The 20,066-nt window shown below is 35.8% G+C and overlaps 1 protein-coding gene across 1 annotated transcript; it reads right to left on the reverse strand.

Annotated features, from left to right (window-relative positions):
• Positions 1 to 3,637: 3,637 nt before the first annotated feature.
• LOC136028788 (AP-2 complex subunit sigma) lies at positions 3,638 to 19,434 on the reverse strand. The gene is made up of 4 exons (XM_065706691.1): positions 19,321 to 19,434; positions 8,732 to 8,881; positions 5,953 to 6,126; positions 3,638 to 3,982 (listed from the first exon to the last, which is right to left on the reverse strand). The coding sequence occupies exons 1-4, from the start codon at positions 19,321 to 19,323 to the stop codon at positions 3,881 to 3,883; spliced, it is 429 nt and encodes a 142-aa protein (XP_065562763.1). The 5' UTR covers positions 19,324 to 19,434; the 3' UTR covers positions 3,638 to 3,880.
• Between the last annotated feature and the right edge of the window lie 632 nt (positions 19,435 to 20,066).

The following is a 20,066-nucleotide window of genomic DNA, read 5'->3' on the forward strand; positions in this document are numbered from 1 at the left end:
ATCCAGATTTTGACAAATACGTTTGGCCCCCATTCCCTCCCCCCTGAATTTTCGTGAATTGACCACTGATTGGTCTTGCATAGCTAAGATGTATACACAGTTTTATATATGTGTATACAAAATTTGACTGAGAAAGCATGTCAAATGGTTGATAGTCCAGAAGATCCTAAGTAGTAGATGGCGGTATTGGGGTTATATGATCCGTATGGACGATGGTAGGCTCTCCATTAGAAGGGGGACCGGAGAAAGTGATGCTTGGCCGATGACTAGAGAAGATGCTACATTTGCAAGAACCTCTTAGGAAGACTAGTGGCCGCAAGATCTTCAGATGTCACCGTGGAGAGGCATCGTTATCGCCTTACGTGCCAGCCGGCGTGGGAGGAACTAAATCAGTGAGTAAGTAATACAAAATGTTGCAAGTATGAAGGATGAAAATTGATTACAGAAGTGTCAGTACTTATCGAGTAGATCGATTTGCCAAGACGAAACTTGGAGTTCAGAATTCTTAGTTCCGGCGTCTGTTCTTAATATTTGGAATTTTGTTAGCTACCAAAAAAAACTGAATTTTTAAAAGAACAAAATAAATGCAAGAGACAGCCGTCACTTATCGTATAACTGTTCAAGGGTCTTTACAACAGCGTGACTTAAACACGATTTTGAACCCCTTTTGGAATAGGATTCCCACTGAAAATAACAATATTTATAATTCATTTGCGAAAAATCTTAGGTTTTGAAAAAGAACCAGTTTCCTAAATAATTAAGATACACGTACTTTATATAGTTTTTGAGGGTTATGTTTGTACTTTTCCTTTGTTTTCCGAAAAACAGGAAGATTTGCTAGATATTTTCCAGAGAAATTGCCTAAGGAGTGTTTTGTTTACCTAACTCACTGACCATATCTCAAACAGTAGGCTGTACGAAAAGTGTGGTTCAATTCCGCTTTCTAGGGTTATAATGAGAGAAAGGTTGAGAACGCTAGGGCACATTCTGTGAATGAAGGATGGCAGACTGCCAAAGATTGTTCTTATCGGTCAAGTAAACGAAAAGCTGGTAGTCCCCGTTGGTGTGGGGGGATGTAAGGAAAATGAAACTCCCTGGGAGGGTCTAAAGAGGAAGGTTTTGAATAAATAAAGATGGAGGAGGAGAGTGCATAGTTGTGTTGGCCTCAGACGGGTTGGTGCTGCAGTGAGTTAATATTAGTGGTAGTAGTACATACTTTTCCAAGCTGGCGACTGAAATTTCAAGATCTTGTAAAACATCCCAAGGCGTGACAGCCACCTCGAAATTAACACTTGCGTCCCTGGGATTGTTTCAAAGCTGACGATCTTCAAAACCGCACGCCTTAGACACGACTTTATACCCCTGTTACAACAGGGCTGCCACTGAGACCTTAACAATATTCCTTGATTCACTTGCAAAAAGGTTTAAAAAAAGATCTTAAATAGTTATGATATATATAGTTAATAAGTAACTCCCGCGACATTGCAAAAGTAACCCCTGCGCCCTAAGGACTTCTGAATAATTTCGATTTGAAGGTTATTTCTCAATTCTTAATAAAACTTATAATATTTAAATTAGACAGAGTAGCTTCTTTTAGAATTTGATAGGCTCTCTAATTCATCGCTAGGTTATAGTATCGGCTCAAATCATTTCATCAGGAAGTCGTGTGTAATAGATAAAAAAAAAACTGCCATTACAAAATGTTGAACGGAAATCTGTGTCTAAAACCTTTCAACAGCCAAAATAAAAAGCAGGATATCGATAGAAACTTAGTCGAAAATCCCCGATTCCAGAATTGGTGATATTTAAATTTCTCTTATTAATAAATAAATAAGCTACAGTGATGACAGTGGTCAAATATGGCTCTGAAGCATGGGCACTCCGAAAAGCAGATGAAAATTTACTAGATGTTTTCCAGAGAAATTGCCTACGGATTGTTCTGGGTACCCTGCTGACTGACCGTATTTCAAACAGTAGGTTGTACGAAAAGTGTGGTTCAACCCCGCTTTCTGGGGCTATAATGAAAGAAAGGTTGAGATGGCTAGGCCACGTTCTACGGATGACAGATTACCGAAGATTGTCCTTTTTGGCCAACCGTCTGGGGCTACACGGAAAGCAGGTCGTCCTTGTCTGGGTTGGGAGGATGTCATAAATAAAGATTTAAAGGAAATGGGAACTTCCTGGGAGGGTGTAAAGAGGGAGGCTTTAAATAGATTAGGTTGGAGGAGGAGCGTGCGTAGCTGTGTTGCCTCAGGCGGCTTGGTGCTGCAGTGAGTTATTAGTAGTAGTAGTAGTAGTAGTTATTAATAAATAGAATACAATAGCCATTAATATGTGGGTAAAGCCACTTGGAATCTTACGGATAAGAACTTTTCATTCCATCTCTCAGGGCACAAAGCAAAGCGGACTGCTACTGCAGTGGACTGCTACCTGCTACTGCAAAGCGGATGTCTGAAGACGGAGCAGCCGGAGAACAGAGTTGATTCCATATTCAGTTTTCACATAGGAATTCCTAACGACTAGTGACTCTATGAAGCTATTTTGGCTTGTTTTAGGTTTGAATTCTTCGTTGATAGTGTATTCGCTCGTTTGACGTACTACCTGTCCTAGAGGGCAGGGGGTTTGAGTCCTGGTATCGTTATTTGGTTTGAACAGGGGTCGATGGTGTAACTCTTTAAGCCCAGCCTGAGTCTACCCAGCTCTAAATGGGTGCCTGAAGATATTTGGGGAAGTTAAACATGAAGGGCGTATGAAAGCACAGGATGGCTGGCCCCCAACCCCCCATTGTACTTCCTGGCTGAAGGACCATGAAACAGATTCAGCACCGCCGGTAGGGATTGTAAAATTCAATTCTGTGTTCTTCACCTTTTCTTACCTATTACTATAGTTAATTTTGGGTTGTTTTAAATGTGACTATTGCTCTTTACTTTTTATTGGAGGACTTGAATTTTTTGTTTGTTTAATGTTACTGATAATTCACAATCTAAAATGTATGTAGAAGATATGGAGTAAAAGAAATTCCTGATACTTTGTCAACTCTGATGAGCATTTCCCCTCCAAAGTTTCTTAGCAAGCGACTATAGGAATATGGTTAAAGTTGCAACGATGAATACAGAAGTTGACCACCACATTGACCACCTATAGATGGTCAGAAGCATCTATAGGTATATTGTTAAGGTAGCTGGTTATGGTTAAAGTTTCTCAGCAAATGACTATTATATGGTTAAAGTAGCAAGGATGACTACAGAAGTCGACCACCACATTGACCATCTATAGATGGTCAGGAGCGACTATAGGTATATGGTTAAAGTAGCTGGTTATAGTTAAAGTTTCTCAGCAAATGACTATTATATGGTTAAAGTAGAAAGGAAGACTACAGAAGTTATCCTAAGTTGACCACAACATTGACCACCACAAAACTAACGTCAGTTACTTCAAACTGTCATTTCAAAAAGTAAGCACAGAGACAAACAGGAATTGTTCTTAGGATTCTAAACCTCACTATCGCCTATAACTACATCGTATTTCTATTAAAGCCCTATTTCAGCAAGGATCTTTTTTTAAGAGGAGGGGACAAAGTATCGAAAATCCTGGCTAATTTATGCAAAAGCAGAGAAACCGAGAAACTTGTTAGAAATTTAAAGTAATTTTTTTATTTATACCACATCAATACAAATAAAGAATTCAGATCAACAAGGAATGTGACATAACATATAACACATATAAACTAAAAAATCAAGCCATTTTGTCTTGTGATCAACAAAGAATACCCAGTCATTCTTTTCTTCTCTTAACAATGGGCCCAGATGTTAATATATTAAAAGAAAAAAAATGGGAAAAGATATTCTTTTTTTAAAGCATACCATAAATACAAAATAAATCATTCAAGGGAACTAAGCATAAGTAGTTGCTTGAGTACTTTGTTTTGACTAGTTTCTCTTATTTCTCCAGCAAGAAACATCTCATCCACTACGGTATATACCTGAAATAAAAATAGCAATTATATTGGAATACAACTTTGACAAGATTCGGCATTTTTGTCTATAGGTCTTTTCGAAATTCTATTTTCCCTTAATTTTCTGACGTTATTTTTTTAGGAATTACCATTAATGACGATACTTAGAAAAGATAAGGTAAAATATACCGCTGTGAGCATTTGGACTAAGTTAAAACACTCGGAGAACCTAAATCATGATTTTGGAAATAAACATCAATATATTTGATAAATCGTTTCTGTTTTATTTTTAATTCTAAATGCATTCAATATCAAAAGTGAGTAAATGGTTTTATGTAATTTCGGACACTATTTTAAGCCCGCACTAATAACATTTGCTTCAAACATATGCTATTCACAAAATTCATCTATGTTGGTCATGAACCTGCGCCTTAGGTTGGCAAACAAATATGCCATTAACTATTTCTTAAATACGTAGTCAGCATCTTCAAACGCCATCTACTTCTGTGAGTGCTTTCCTTTAAGAAGAATATAGATGGCAGTATGTTTCATAGTACATGGCAACATAGTTAAAAGATATGTCTACTCTAGATGGTATTCTCCTTGACACATGTGTCAGGTTAGTAAGGAAGCACGCATAGTCACATGTCATTGAAGAAGTACACTAAGAAAATCTCTTGGTTTCTTTTCATTTTTGCTTTCTCTCGCCTCCTCTTCCTTATCCTTGGATGTTTTTTTCTCTGCCAACCATTTAATGCCGTGTTCATGTCAACTGGGACATTAAAAATGTAAACTGTCAGTACGTAAGTATTTTTTTGTCACAGGCAATTAATCATATTTCCAGAAGTATTAATAATGATTTATTACATATACATATATATAAAGACAAAATCAATCGGTAGCACACTAAAAGCGTCGCTTGCGAGGGTATGCTACTAAAAGAAAAGATAAAGATAAAAAAAACTTAAGGGATTGCTTGTTTAAGCATTTCATTTTGAATTATTTATGGTTTTTGTAAATTATATTTTAGTGCCCTTAGAATAGTATTGACGTCCGATAATGCTATTTGAGTAACCTCCATGCATCTTTTCTTTTCAGATAAATGTCTATGATCAAGGCTGTATCCCCTAAAATTTTTGTCCGACTCATAAAAAGTAACAGAAATGCATATAAACGAATTTTTCATGCGTTTTTTTTAAGTTCGTCGTACCCCTCCCCCTGAAATTTTTTTCCAACTCACAAAATGCATACAAATAAGTTATCGATCCGTTTTTCACCCCTGCCCCGTTTTTTTGTAACCCCCCCACCCGAACAAAAATTGTGGATATGCTCTTATCCTATACTTGTGTAGTAATTGAGTGCTTATGTAGCCAATCTTATACGTCCTCCCCATAGCATGTTTAAAGTTGTTCCCCTTGCCCCCCACCCCTACCCAAATGGCACTGCTGATCGTCTTAGGTTTCAATCTCATTTTAACCGTATTTAGAATCTAGTAAGGTTAAGCTTTTGGCACAGCACAATCTACGTTTAGATACAAATATGATACAATACAATTGTATCAATATAATTATCGATATGATACTGATACAATACAATTGTACAGTACGTTCAGACACAATATGCAAAGCAATTCTTGCAACAGCTAAAGCCAAAAGATTATTTGGCTAGCAGATTTCCAATTGAGTTCAACAAACTTCTGTTCCCCAGAGAAGATCTTTGCATTCATTTGAAGAAATTACTCGAAAGAAACCCATCCAAAGACACTTACTTGTATTCAACATCTCCGGGGGGGGGGGGGGGGGAGAACTATATAAAAAAAATTGGAGACGGTCCCGATTTCTTAAGCGTAATTTAAAAAAAAATAACTTCGATGCCATAAAATGTCAAAATGTTTCTATTTGTTTTTTTTTTCTGCAAGGTTCTTAAAAAAGATTTTTAGCCTTTTTGGATTAAATTTTGAGTTATTTCGATAACTTTGGGAATAGTAAACTTCTAACCTTGTAAAAATTAAACACCAGGTCCAGCTCACATACATTATGGAAATATTCATTCAAAACTTCCACGAAGTTATGAATAGCTTCAAGGTAGCAAAGGTTGTTATCACCAACATCCACACAAATACAAAAGTAGAGCCCAGCATATCGGCGATATACTATCTTAAAATTACGGAACTGAAAAAGAGAAGAGAACGAATTAGCCTAAACTCACAGAATATAAACAAAAGAAATTAAAAGAGTAAATCAACATCAATTAAATTCACAAAGGAGACCAGAATTAAAAAGGTAAAGAATATGGCATTGGACTTTACGATCCCTACTGGCGGTGCTGATCTCTGTTTCATGGCCCTTCAGCAAGGAACTGCAATGAGGGGCTGGGGGCCAGCCATCCTGTGCTTTCACGCATCTTTCCTGTTTATCTTCCCCAGATTTCTCTATGTACCCATTCAGAGTTGGGTCGACTCTAACAAAGCTTACAGAGTCACGCCACTGAACCCCATTCCAAACCAAACAACAAGCAACACCGAGACTGGAGCCGCTGTCCTCACAGACAATGGATTTCAAGTCTAGTGTGCTAGTCACTCGGCAAGCACGATAATAATAATAATGAATTATAATAATAACAATGAGTAAGAAGATAAATATTGATCCTTGGAAAATAGCGGTAACTCTATTATAAATTTTCTATTCTATTAAAATTAAACTTACTCTCTCGGCCAAAAACTAGATGCTAATACCCTGTGAAGTATTGCAGCAACAGCAATCCATGTGTAGAGGACGTGGTGCCACTGAGAATATAGGCATAAGCAGGAATCAATTGCTGCCAATTTCAGTAACTGTCCAGCCACTGTCCGTCATCAGTTTCTGACCATAGGGCAGGGTAAATTTTGGGACACGCTGTCAAGGTTAGATGGACTGAAGCCAGTAATGACTGCCAAAATAATGCTGGTGTAGGGAGACATTAATTCTCCTTGGCATATGAAATGGCAACCAAGGGGCAGGAAAATTTCCCTTGAGGAACAATGCGAGGTTGAAAAGAAGTTATCTTGTGACATCAAGCTTTGAGGATTAAATGATGCTTGCTATTGATGGCTAGCGATTGGCAGGTGTCTTTCACCAGTTTTGCGTGTCCAAGCTAGGCTAAAACTGACAGGTGGAGTACTTGGGTTGGGGGAAAACAATGGTGAACACCTTGTGATTACTAAGGAAGGACCTTCCAGAAAAAGAGGGGGGGGTGAGAAACGCAAGCTTTATCTAAAAATGCCACGCCTCGGAGGACACCAATAGCCTGGTTCTGTTGGTGCTATATATTTCGGTGGGATATGGAGGCAATGGGTCTTTGTGGCCAGAGCCTCGACTGATTTTTGTGAGTCCGCTCATAACAATAATGAATCCCCTTTGCAAAGCAGCTGATACGACTATATGTTGTAGGAGAAACTGTGTATATTTTGTTTCACACTACCTGTGTAGTTACAACTCCAGAAACTCCACAATTTGAATATGATAAGCACTTTCCCACAGCCAGGACTGATTGAGCATGAACACCTAAACCATAGCTGCGTCATCTTGCCAAACTTGGTTGAAAAATCTTTATTAATGACAAGTTAGATGGATGATGGTATATTTTAAAACATTTGCCCAGAGGTAGAACAATGTGGAGACTCTAAACAGCAAAATTACACGCGCAGTCTTCATCTTCCCATAGTGAGGCGGGATTGTGACTGGACACAAAAGAGACTTCTGACAAAATTTAGTAAAGATTTGACGTCTCCTTCTGGATATGTAGTGACAACAAGAATATAAGAACTCTGTCCTCCTCCTTACTCCAGACGTTGGATTGGTCCATACACACATAAAAACAAACAATAAAAAGACAAACCACCACCTCCACTGAAGTCAGAGCAGGTACAGAACCTATAGGTGTCAAACTACAAAGCCTATCTCTTACTCCCAACATAGTTTGATTGAAATTTAACGATACATTTTGGTATTAGATAAAATAAAAAAAAAAAAAAAAAAAAAAAAAAAAAAAAAAATTGTGAACCTGCACACCTCTGCAGAGGTCATATTGCACCTGGATGCCAAGAAACACAACTGACATACCACCTCTTACTTACCATTTTTTTCAATTGAAATTCAACTTCCCTGTTTCACTGCCTCCCACTGAGTCCAAATTGCTCCCTTACTTACATATGACAGAGCTAGCAGATCAACACTGCTTCTCCTAATGATAAGAATGTGCCCCCCCCCCCACTTTCCCTCCTGTTGGGGATAGATTGTGAATAAACTCAAAAAAGGGACAATTAAAACATTAACTACTACTTCCCACTATGTTTGTTGGCATCAAGCATACCCTACATTTAGATTGGCTAAAAAGAGTTATGAGTCATATGTTGACCTCGTTTTTCTGCATGAAGTTTAACAAAAGGATTATTGCGGGGAAGGGGTAGTAAAGGCATATTTCAGATGAGTATTTCTCTTCTTTTGTAGATTAGAATCCCTTAGCAAGTGGGTTTTAATTGTTTTTTTTTCTGTTGGAGGATTTTTGAATCAATCTGGGGAACCCTCTATTGTTCCTTGCAAAGTCTTACATTCAATCATTCATTGTAAATTCACATGCATAGCTCAGCTAGTAGAAAAAAAGAACTACCTCAACAAAGTTTGTATGTTTAGCATCTCGCTGGGGAGGGGTCCCTCTATTTTTCTTTGCAATGTCTTACATTCAAACATTCACTGTAAATTAACATGGATAACTCAGCTAGTAGAAAAAAGGAATTACCTCAACAAAGTTTGTATGTTTAGCATCTCTGACAGTCACCACAGCATGAACTTCTTCAATTAGCTTTTGTTTCTCATCATCATCAAAATTCATATACCATTTGGCCAATCTTGTTTTACCAGCTCTGTTCTGGATCAGGATAAACCTGATCTGGAAGATATCAATACTAATAAATTGGTAAGAAAGTAGCAAATAAAATTACTACAAAAACTAATAATACCTAAGGGATACATCAACTAAAGTTTGAATTTGTTTTCAATACAGTTTCAACTTCTCTATTAGAAAACTGAAAAATATAAATGTTTATTTTAGTTTATACTTAATCTGCCTTAGGAAAATTAAATTTTGTGCTATATTTCCAAGTAAAGCTTCCCACTTGGAGATAGAAAGGGTTTTGTAAAAGATTTACAAAAATAATTGGCATTGCACTAAAGACAGAGCAATAGGAGCAAGACAAAATAAGAAAAAGCAGGTGGACAAAGAAAAAAAAAAGCCTAAATTATGATCAATGAAAAATTGAGAAAAATACAAATATTCCAATCAAGACCTCCACTCACCTACCCTCAGTTTCAGTTACCCAAAGTTTGAATTTGTTTTCAATACAGTTTCAACACATCTACTAGAAAACTGCAAAATATGAATATTTATTTCAGTTTATACTTAGTCTACCTTAGAAGGCTTGAATTTTGTGCTATATATTCCAAGTACAGCTTCCCACTTGGAGAAGGTTTTTATAAAAGACTTATAAAAATAATTGGCATTACACTAAAGACAGAGCAATAGGAGTAAGACAAAATAAGAAAAAAAGCAGATGGACAAAGAAAAAAAAAAGCCTAAATTACGACCAATGAAAAAGAGAGAAAAATACAAAAATTCCAATCAAAACCTCCACTCAACTACCCTCAGTATAGAAATTGCTTAGACAAGCTTTATCAAACTTACTGTGTTTAGTGTTAATAAAACAAAATGTTTGCATTTTTCACTTCTTTTTTCCACTGACTATGATTTACATCGTTTTTTTTTCTCTGTCCCCAATATTTTGTCTTGCTTAGCCAGCACGTTCTCAGAAATTATTTGGTAGAAGCAGGGCAAGGTGATTGAGAAGATAACTAGTGATATGATGGGTTCCATAGTAAGACATAATCTGAGTTCTATGCTTTCTAATTATTGATATGACAATGCTAGAAATTATTTGGTAGAAGCAAGAGAAGGTGATTGAGAAGATAAATAGTGATATGATGGGTTCCACAGTAAGACATAATCTGAGTTATATACTTTCTAATTATTGAGATGACAATGCTAGAAAATATTTGGTAGAAGCAAGACAAGATGATTGAGAAGATAACTAGTGATATGATGGGTTCCACAGTAAGACATAATCTGAGTTCTATGCTTTCTAATTATTGACATGACGAGGTTAGAAATTATTTGGTAGAAGCAAGACAAAGTGATTGAGAAGATAATTAGTGATGTTGTGGGTTCCACAGTAAGACATAATCTGAGTTTTATGCTTTCTAATTATTGAGATGATGATGCTCGAAATTATTTGGTAGAAGCAAGACAAGGTTATTGAAAAGATCACTAGTGATATTGTGGTTCCACAGTAAGACATAATCTGAGTTCTATGTTTTCTAATTATTGACATGACAATGCCAAAAATTTTAACAATCACTTTCCAGTTCATGCTCCATTCTCGGTTAAATTTAATATGCTATAATTCCTGCTTTTATATACAAATAATAAAGGTTAATTTTTTATTTTAAGGATTATGGTTGACATTAAAAACAAGAGCTAAGAGCTCATATGACACTTGTGACGAGGCAAGAAGAGCTAAGAGCCAAGAGATCGTATGGTTTGAGCTCTAGCAAAATTCTATGAATCAATAGATTGATTTAAAAGGAAAATAAGAGGCTTAATGCCGGTCAGGATTTAAAATAAGAGCTCTGAGTCACGATGTCCTTCTAAATATCAAAATTCATTAAGATCCGATCACCCACTCGTATGTTATAAATACCTAATTTTTCCTCTCCCTTTAGCCCCCCAGATGGTCGAATCTGGGAAAACGACTTTATCAAGTCAATTTGTGCAGCTCCCTGACACGCCTACCAATTTTCATCGTCCTAGCACGTCCAGAAGCACCAAACTCGCCAAATCACTCGACCCCTCCCCCCAACTCCCCCAAAGAGAGCGAATCCAGTACGGTTCCGTCAATCACGTATCAAGGACATTTGCTTATTCTATCCACCAAGCTTCATCCCGATTCCTCCACTCCAAGTGTTGTCCAAGATTTCCCCCTCCAACTCCCCCCAATGTCAAAAGATCTGGTCGGGATTGAAATAAGAGCTCTGAGACATGAATTCCTTCTAAATATCAAATTTCATTAAGATCCGATCACCTATTCGTAAAATAAAAATACCCCAATTTTCACGTTTTTCAAGAAATAAGGTTTCCCCCTCCAACTCCCTCCAATGTCACAGGATCTGGTCGGAACTTAAGAGCTTTAAAGCGCAAGACCCTTCTAAATATCAAATTTCATTAAGATCTGGTCACCCTTTTGTAAGTTACAAATTTTCAAAATTACTTCCCCCCCAACTCCACCAAAGAGAGTAGATCCGGTCCGATTATGTCAGTCATGTGTCTTAGACAGGTTTTTATTCTTCCCATCCAGTTTCATCCTGATCTCATCGCTTTAAGTATTTTCTAAGATTTGCAGTTCCCCTCAACTGCCCCCCTCCCCCAATTACGCTGGATCCGGTTGAGATTTAAAATAAGAGATCTGAGTCACGAGGTCCTTCCAAATATGAAGTTTCATAAAAATCCGGTCACTCCTTTGTAAGTTAAAAATACGTCATTTTTTCTAATTTTGAGAATTAAGTCCCCCCCCCCCCCAATAGAGCGAATTCGTTCTAATTATGTAAATCATATATTTAAGACTTCTACTTATTTTTCCCACCAAGTTTCATCCCGATCCTTCCAATCTAAGCGTTTTCCATGATTTTAAGTTCCCCCACCCCAAACTCCCCCCAATGACCCCAGATCCGGTCGGGACTTTAAATAAGAGCTTTGAGACACGATATCCTTTTAAATATCAAATTTCATTGAGATCCGATCACCCGTTCGTAAGTTAAAAATACCTCATTTTTTATAATTTTTCAAAAGTAACCCCCCCCCAACTACCCCAAAGAGAGCGGATCAAACAAACAGACAATTGTGACCAACAGACAGACAGACAAACAGACACACTGACAGAATTTGCAATTGCTACTACCTGGTTAATACCAAGTGCCCTAAAAGCAACCAAGTTTTGACAAATATTGTATTTATATAACAAAACAACCAAATTTACAAAAAAAAAACAAATTTTGTATTTTCCCCCGATGCTACTTATAGTTTAATGTTCTGTTTTTTTACTCATTTAATAATTACATGACTAATAGCATTCAAAACATTCTCTTAGGTAGCATGGGCTTTTTTGTGTGCACAATTTACCCTATTCTATTTCTACCCTTACAGACTGAATAGCAAAAAAGCCTTTAATTTCTGCACTAGACAGATTGAGATACACACTTTGTCTCAAGACACTTTCGAGATACAGTTTGTTATTTCTACCAATCTGTTTTTGTTTGTTGTTTTAATTTAGATAGACCATCAGAAAAGTAGGTTATATATATATATAAGTTTAATTATATTAAATTAATATTTAATATATAATTAAATATTATATATTATTATTATACCATAAAATATTATATCAAAAAAGGTGAGTGCAAGTGATTTTTGTTTTATTCAACAAACAGCAAGAAATCATTTCAATCATGACTTTCACCTTTCCAGAGAAAGATTACTTAAAAAGTTTTCAAAATTATATGAAATTAAAGCCGTAATACCTTCGTCAACTCTTGAACCAGGTGTAATTAATTTTTCATCAAGGACCTTAACGTTACAAGAAAAGTCCGCATTAGAAAAAGGTCCAAAATTTTGTTTTAAAACTAATAGAGTCCCAGTAGAAGAAATTATCGCTTCAATAGAAACATCTTTACATAGAAACCCCATCCTAATTAAAGATGTTAGCCTAGTAAGAGCTTCTACTGTTAAAGCCCTGTCAGAGTTTGCTTTAAAACCAGAAATCCCTAACAATTCTATCAAAGACATAAAGATTCTTAATAAGTTAAGAAGGGATGAATCTATTATTATTACGAAAGCAGACAAGGGTAACACTTTAGTGGTAATGGACACCAAGGACTATGATTCAAAATTAAACGCTTTACTGAAAGATGAAAAAACGTACAAACAACTTTCTTTTGACCCGACGGACTCATACACAAAGAAGTTTAAGAACGAGTTAAAGAGTTTGAAGGAAGAAGGGAAGATTACACCTCAACTTTTCTACAAATTCTTACCAAGAGGTTCTTTGTGCCCTAAATTATATGGACTTCCAAAGATACATAAGCCAAATCTGCCATTACGACCAATTGTTGCGAGTAACAAGTCACTAACAAGTGCTCTGAGTAAGTGGCTAGTGTCATTGTGTAAACCACTCATGTCTACACAAATTTCTTACATTAAGAATTCGTCAGAACTTGTAAAAAAACTAAAAGAAGTTGAGATTTCTTCAAATTCTATAATTTCAAGTTTCGACATAGTGTCAATGTATACGAGTATTGATGTAAAAGCCGCAGAAATTCTTCTTGAGAGAAAGATACTAAGAAATTTGGACTTAATTGGTGGTGAAACAGTTTTGAGGGTCGGTGTAATTATGAGTTTAGTTAGGTTGTGCAATATGTTCTCTTATTTTTTTCAATTCAGAGGGGGTTTTTTTGAACAAGTAAATGGTTTACCTATGGGGGCCCCTTTAAGTCCTTTATTAGCAAATTGTTTTGTAGAAAATATTGAAACAATTGCGTTAGATTCATATTTTTTAAAACATAAATTTTGGGGGAGATATATGGATGACATAATTTCAGTATGGAATTATGGGGTGGAGGAATTAAAAAGTTTTTTAGAACATCTTAATTTTTGGGGAGGGGATTTAAAATTTACAATAGAATTAGAAGAGGATAATAAACTTCCTTTTCTGGACGTCCTTCTTTTAAAAAATGAAAATAGTCTGGATTTTAAGATTTACAGAAAACCTACTAACAATAACAGATTTTTGTCGTTTTTCTCCGGTCATGCCCGCCAAGTAAAAATTGGTTTAATCATATCTTTAACTGACCGCATTTTTAGAATTTGTTCTCCAAAATTCATTGAGGAGGAATTATTATTGCTAAAAGACATTTTAATAAGTAACCATTATCCGGGTTGGTTAATGGACCAGACTTTTTCGAAAAAAAGGAAAAAATTTCTAGAATGTTCTGACAATATTCTGGAAACAACAGAAAAGAAAGATATCTTTTGTTCTCTACCATATGTTCCAGGTTTGAGCGAAAAACTTAAAAGAATTTTACAAAATAATGGTTTAAAGGTAGCTTTAAGAGGTAGTAATACTTTGGCTAGTTTTTCAAATTCTGGAAAGGATCGGACTTCCGTAGAGCAACAAAGTGGGGTTTATAAAATTCCATGTACTTGCGGAAGCTCTTATGTGGGACGTACTAACCAGAATTTAAGAACAAGATTGCTACAACATCATAATTCCATTTCATCGTCTTTAAAGCAAAATACCAAACCTGAAGATTTCACGTCGGCCCTCTCGGAGCATATCTTTAATTTTCCAAATCATTTTATTTTGTTTGAAAATGTTTCTTTGATTTCTAGGGACCAAGGTTTAAAGCAAACTTTCAGGGAAACAATCAAAATTAAAAAAATTCTATTCAAGAATAATTCCATAAACAGAGATACAGGTGAATTTGGATTGAACTCAATTTATGATAATTTACTGAGGTCAAATAAAGTAAATATCACTTCACCTAAGAGCTATGACCTCTGTCCACGTAATACGTCAGTTAAATCTAATGAACCGGAACCAAAAAGGTCAAAGAGACTGGCTTCCGCTGTTGCATTGAAAAAAATAAGAGCAATAAACTATATGTAATTAGTTTATTAGGTATAAATCTTGTTTATTTTTATTTGTGCCTTTTAGTTTTACTGCTGATGATGAACACTGTATATGTGTTTGAAATATCCAGTTAAATAATTTATATCTATTCACTGTCAATAAAAAGGTTTCATCCCTATTTTGAACCGTTTCACTTTTGTCATGGAAAGGCAGTGTGGTCTTTTAAGTTATCTAAATTAGCTTATCATCAGTGACACCAATGAGTTATGGTTAAATTTAAAAAAAACTCTCCTTGCTCTTGAAAAGAAACATTCCAGGGTTATTTTTAGGAAACAGCCTAAAACACTTCCCTTCCTCACTAAGGAAGTTAAGAAGCTGATTAACCAGAAATCTAGCACTTGGAAACAGTATATGAAGAAGAGGAGCCAAGAGACCCTGTCAATTTATAAGGCAGTACGGAATCATGTAACAGATTCTGTAAAAAAAAAACTGAAATCTGCTTACAAGGAAAAATTAGCTTCTGACATCAAGTTAAACCCAAAATCTTTCTGGAGACATGTCTCTTCTAAAAACCCAAATCATCATACTATTCCTGACCTTGTTGACCACAGGGTACTACACTCGCACAATTTGCTTCTGCATTTACCCAAAACTCAGGTACCTCCTCACCAGATCCTGCATCATATGAAGTGCTTTTCCCTATGCCTGATCTGTCAGTAAGTGAAGTAATGGTTTTCAATAGCTTTGAGAAGCTTGATGTAAATAAGTCAAAGGGACCAGATGGTGTTCATCCACATCTTCTTAAGGAGTGTCAAAAAGCTCTCAGTTACCCCCTGTACATGCTGCTCCAGTTACTTCTTCAAAATGGGGAACTACTGCATGATTGAAAAACATCTTATATAACCCCAATCCATAAAAAGGGACGAAGAGACTCAGCAGAAAATCACTATCCTATAAGCATCACCTCTGCAGTTGTTAAGGTGCTTGAGAGATTTGTTAATAAAGCTCTAATTGAACATCTTGAGGTCAATAATATCCTTTCCACATCACAACATGGATTCAGATTTGGTGGATCTGTGGACACTAAGCTCATCCAAACATATGAATTAGTGACTACACTGCTTGATAAGGGTTTTCCTGTTGACATGATTCTTTTTGATCTGTCCAAAGCATTTGACAAAGTTTGTCATGAATTCCTAATAATCAAACTGAAGGCTGTAGGTGTCAATGAAGGTGTTGTGCTGTGGATTATGGGCTTCCTTTCTGAAAGATCACAGAGTGTCAGAGTTTTGATTCACAGGGAACTCCTCATTTCTCTTCTCCCAAAACTGTATTAAGTGGTGTACCCCAGGGCACTATTTTTGGACCAACACTTTTCAACCTCTATGTGAACAATCTACCCACCCTTCTTTCAAATCTTATTATCCTTTATGCTGATGACTCAAAACTAGTTGGAAAAGTGGCTACTCCCTCTGACCAGCAATCAATTCAAACAGATCTTGACAGTTTAGGAAGATGGGCTAACACCTGGCTCCTTACTTTCAATGTTGACAAATGCCATGTAATCCATTTTGGCAAACACAACAAGCATCATAAGTATTTCCTTCAAGACAACTTCCTTTCTGCTGTTTCCAATGAAAGAGATCTTGGGGTTATTGTAGATCACCAATTAAAGCTTAGCAGCCATGCTAAGTCTGTTTCATCTTCTGCAAATAAAACCCCTGGTATCATAAAAAGAACCATCTCCAGCCAACACCCAAGAGTTCTTATGAAGTTATATAAGGGACTTGTAAATCCATGCCTGGAGGTCAGAATGTCATTGGCAGCCCCTTTTTTCAAAAAAGATGAGAAGTTGCTTGAGGATGTCCAGCATTGTACCACTAAGATGGTTACCAACATGAATAAATTTCCATACAAAGAAAGACTTTGTTGTTTGAAGCTGCCAACACTGACATACCAAAGGAAAAGGGGTGACATTATTTTAACCAAAAAAATCCTCTCTAAAAACACCCTTCCCAGTCTCTTTGCACAGCCCTTGCATTCTGGTACTAGAGGACATTCATTGAAGCTCCCCATACAGCATTCCACGAGTAGACATAGAAGCCATTTCTTCAGCCAAAGAATCATCAATATGTGAAACCATCTGTCTGAGGAAACAGTTTCTGCTACTTCAACTGACATGTTCAAGTCCCACCTTGATAGGGAATGGCTCTACCAGGAGTTCCTTTACAACTGGGAAGCTGCAGAGTCCTCCACAAGAGTCTAGTCTAACAGCCACAATCTACACCAAACAAATTTTTTTTCTTTTCATGGAGCATCACAAGGATGGATAATCCTTATATTGCTCCAAGCTGTGCTTTAAGGTAATTTAAGGTAATAATGAAACAATAAGTTTGAGACCAATGTTTTAAAGTTTAAGACCAGTGTTTTAAGCCTTTTTATACCCTATATTTTGGTCATTTTTAAGAGCTCAAAAAGTGCTTAAATTTGAATTTGCAATAGAAGCAATTATTATATTCATAAAGAACATAAAAAAAGGCATCAAGTGGTATCTTCACTTCATTGGTAAGTCAATTATACGACCTGCAAAAAACTTACTGTAAATCTAGGAGGGATGGTTCCTGCTTTGCTCAATAGCCTATCTTGTATTGAAGTTAACCACATGACACAAATCATTTTCATGTAAATACCTCAGGAGAAAATTATTTTCCAAAATAATTTTCATGATATGACACACATATTTTTAAAGGTCACCTAAGGTCAGAACCCTCTAGAGGAAAGTTAGGGAAATAGTAAAATCCTAGTTTAGTGACTTTTGGCTATCTGGGAAAAGGGTTAGGTTAGGAAAATGAAACTTTCAGGGATGGGACTACAGGCTAAAGTATTTATTTATTTATTAATACCAAATACGGTAAGCTTTCAAGCTTGTCGCAATAAATATAATAAATAGAAGTTATGACAACATAATACATAATACAACTGACAACATAGTACACACATATAAATCAATGAAAATAACGACTACAACAAACACTGACAAATAATACTATAAATTATTTAAAAATGATTTACTTTGAAAATTTGTTTCTGCTAGTCTTGTTTTGAATTTATTTATGTCATCTGTCAGAAATGTTTTAGGTGGAAGGTCATTCCATGGCTTCCACACCCTGCTGTAAAATGAATGTTGGCCTATTTTCCTTTTTGAAAGTGAGGGGTACAATTTATGTGGGTGATAACAGGTCCTGTTAGTGTCATTAAATGTGAAGAACTGTGATGTACTTATATTATCAATGCCTTTGATTATACAGAATGTGTTAATAATGTCTGCCCTATCCCTTTGGAATTGAAGACTTGACAATCCTAGCCTGTGCAGTCTATTTTCATACAGCAAATGTTTCAAATAAGGTACAAGCTTATGTCCCAAGTATGTCCCAAGAAGGTATTTTAAAGTACCAACCTCTACTCCTTCTCTCTCTAGAGGGCCCTGAAGTTCACCTACATGACAGGTCTATACCTATTGAAATTTTGACAAAACAACATTTTACCTTAATTTTCAGTTACCTGTTGCTTTTTCTCTGCCTTTAGTTCTGAAAATGCCATTCCTGTTATTTGAGTAGAATTCTGAGCCATATCATGTTTTTTTTTCAAAATTTAGGAAATGTATTTGCATATCTTTAAAACCTCATAAATTGGGATTGAGCAAAGTTGTGAAGCTGAAAACAATTTTGTTGTCCTTTATTCAAGCAGAAGATCTATTTTGAAAGGTTTCACTTTTGTAACACACATATTTTTAAAGGTCATCAAAGGTCAAGACCCTCTAGAGAGAGAGGGAGTGGAGGTATGTACTTCAAAATATCTTCCTGGGACATAATTTAGCCAGTAGACCCATCCCTGAAAGTTTCATTTTCATAACCTAACCCCTTTCTGAGATAGTCAAAAGTCAGAAACTAGAATTTTACCAGGGAAACCTCTACCATTCAGTCACTTGGCATCTGGTAGGCTAAATTAAAGTCTCCTGTTACCCTATTATCATAGGCTTGTGCTTTAAAAAGCTGACTACTAGTTGGTTTATTTAGCTTGTAATAGTAGGCAAGAAGTCATCTCTACTAAGTTAGCTAGGGCTGTAACAAACATATCCAGAAGTCAAATAAGATTTTTAACCTTATTTGTTCCACCCATGGCTCAAAATTGGAAGCCACTTTAATTGTCAGGCTAATGCCTGTTATACTGAAAAGGAACATAAAATAAGCAATCTAATGGTACTATTTTTACTTTATATTACTTTTGTATAGCCTATAGTCTTTGGCTATTTAGGAGTGAGAATGAATTGTAGGCCTAACAAATATGACTTTAACCATAAAAAAACAACATCTAAAATGTCTCTTTTTTGTTATAGCCTGTCTTTTTCTAGATAGCTGCTATTCTGCAAATTTACCGCTCAAAGCAATGCACCTTTAGGAGAGAGATAAATAAGCATTTATGATATTTTTTTAAGCAGTTTTCAGAATTTACTTCAATTAGTCTCAACTATTACCACAGCTTATAAAAAATGAAAGAAACATATTTCAAAGAAAAATCAGTGTAGGATAGTTACCATCTTTCTTAAATATACCCACAAATTTGAGAAAATGCTGGTAGATCAGCCTTTTATACGTTTTCTTCTTTCTTAAACATGTGTACCAGAGTTGAAAAATGTTTTCGCTTGAGCCTATGATAGGTGGCCCGATTTATATTTGGTGAAACTTGTCTGCCGTATAGCATTTAAGACTTTTCTCCTTGTCCAAACAAAAACTATTAGCTAACAAGTTTTTCATCAATTCTGTTCTGACCGACCATAATAAAATGTTAATAAGCATAGTAAGAGCACTTATCAAACAATAGATATTTTTCTTAGCAAAATATGTTGAAGAATTTTGAAGTAAAATAACTAGTTTCTGTGCTCATTTCATCGATAGAGAATTCAAGACTGCTAATATCTCCAATTAAACTTTTGAACAACTGGAGGCTCAACTTTATCCAAATATTGGCGATAAAAAAAATTCCGGCTATCATCGCTTGCCCAATGGAAACGCTAACTTTTTATCTTTTGAGGTCCTATTGGCCCCACAAAAAATTTTAGAAATTTTCAAGTCTTATTTACATGTTTCCTTTTAATTTTCCATGCAATTATTAAGCTTCTGCTAATAATTATTACCTGATAAATTTTGTTAGCTAGCAATTCTGTTTTCGCCGTTCTAACAAAAACTATCAGCTAAAGATCGGACGGTGAAAAAAAAATCTAGTCAGGAATTAATGTGGTAATGGCATACCGCTAAGTTGTAAAAAAAACTACATCCTTAA

Source organism: Artemia franciscana, chromosome 7 (genome assembly GCF_032884065.1).
Source record: "Artemia franciscana chromosome 7, ASM3288406v1, whole genome shotgun sequence".
Taxonomy (NCBI): domain Eukaryota; kingdom Metazoa; phylum Arthropoda; class Branchiopoda; order Anostraca; family Artemiidae; genus Artemia; species Artemia franciscana.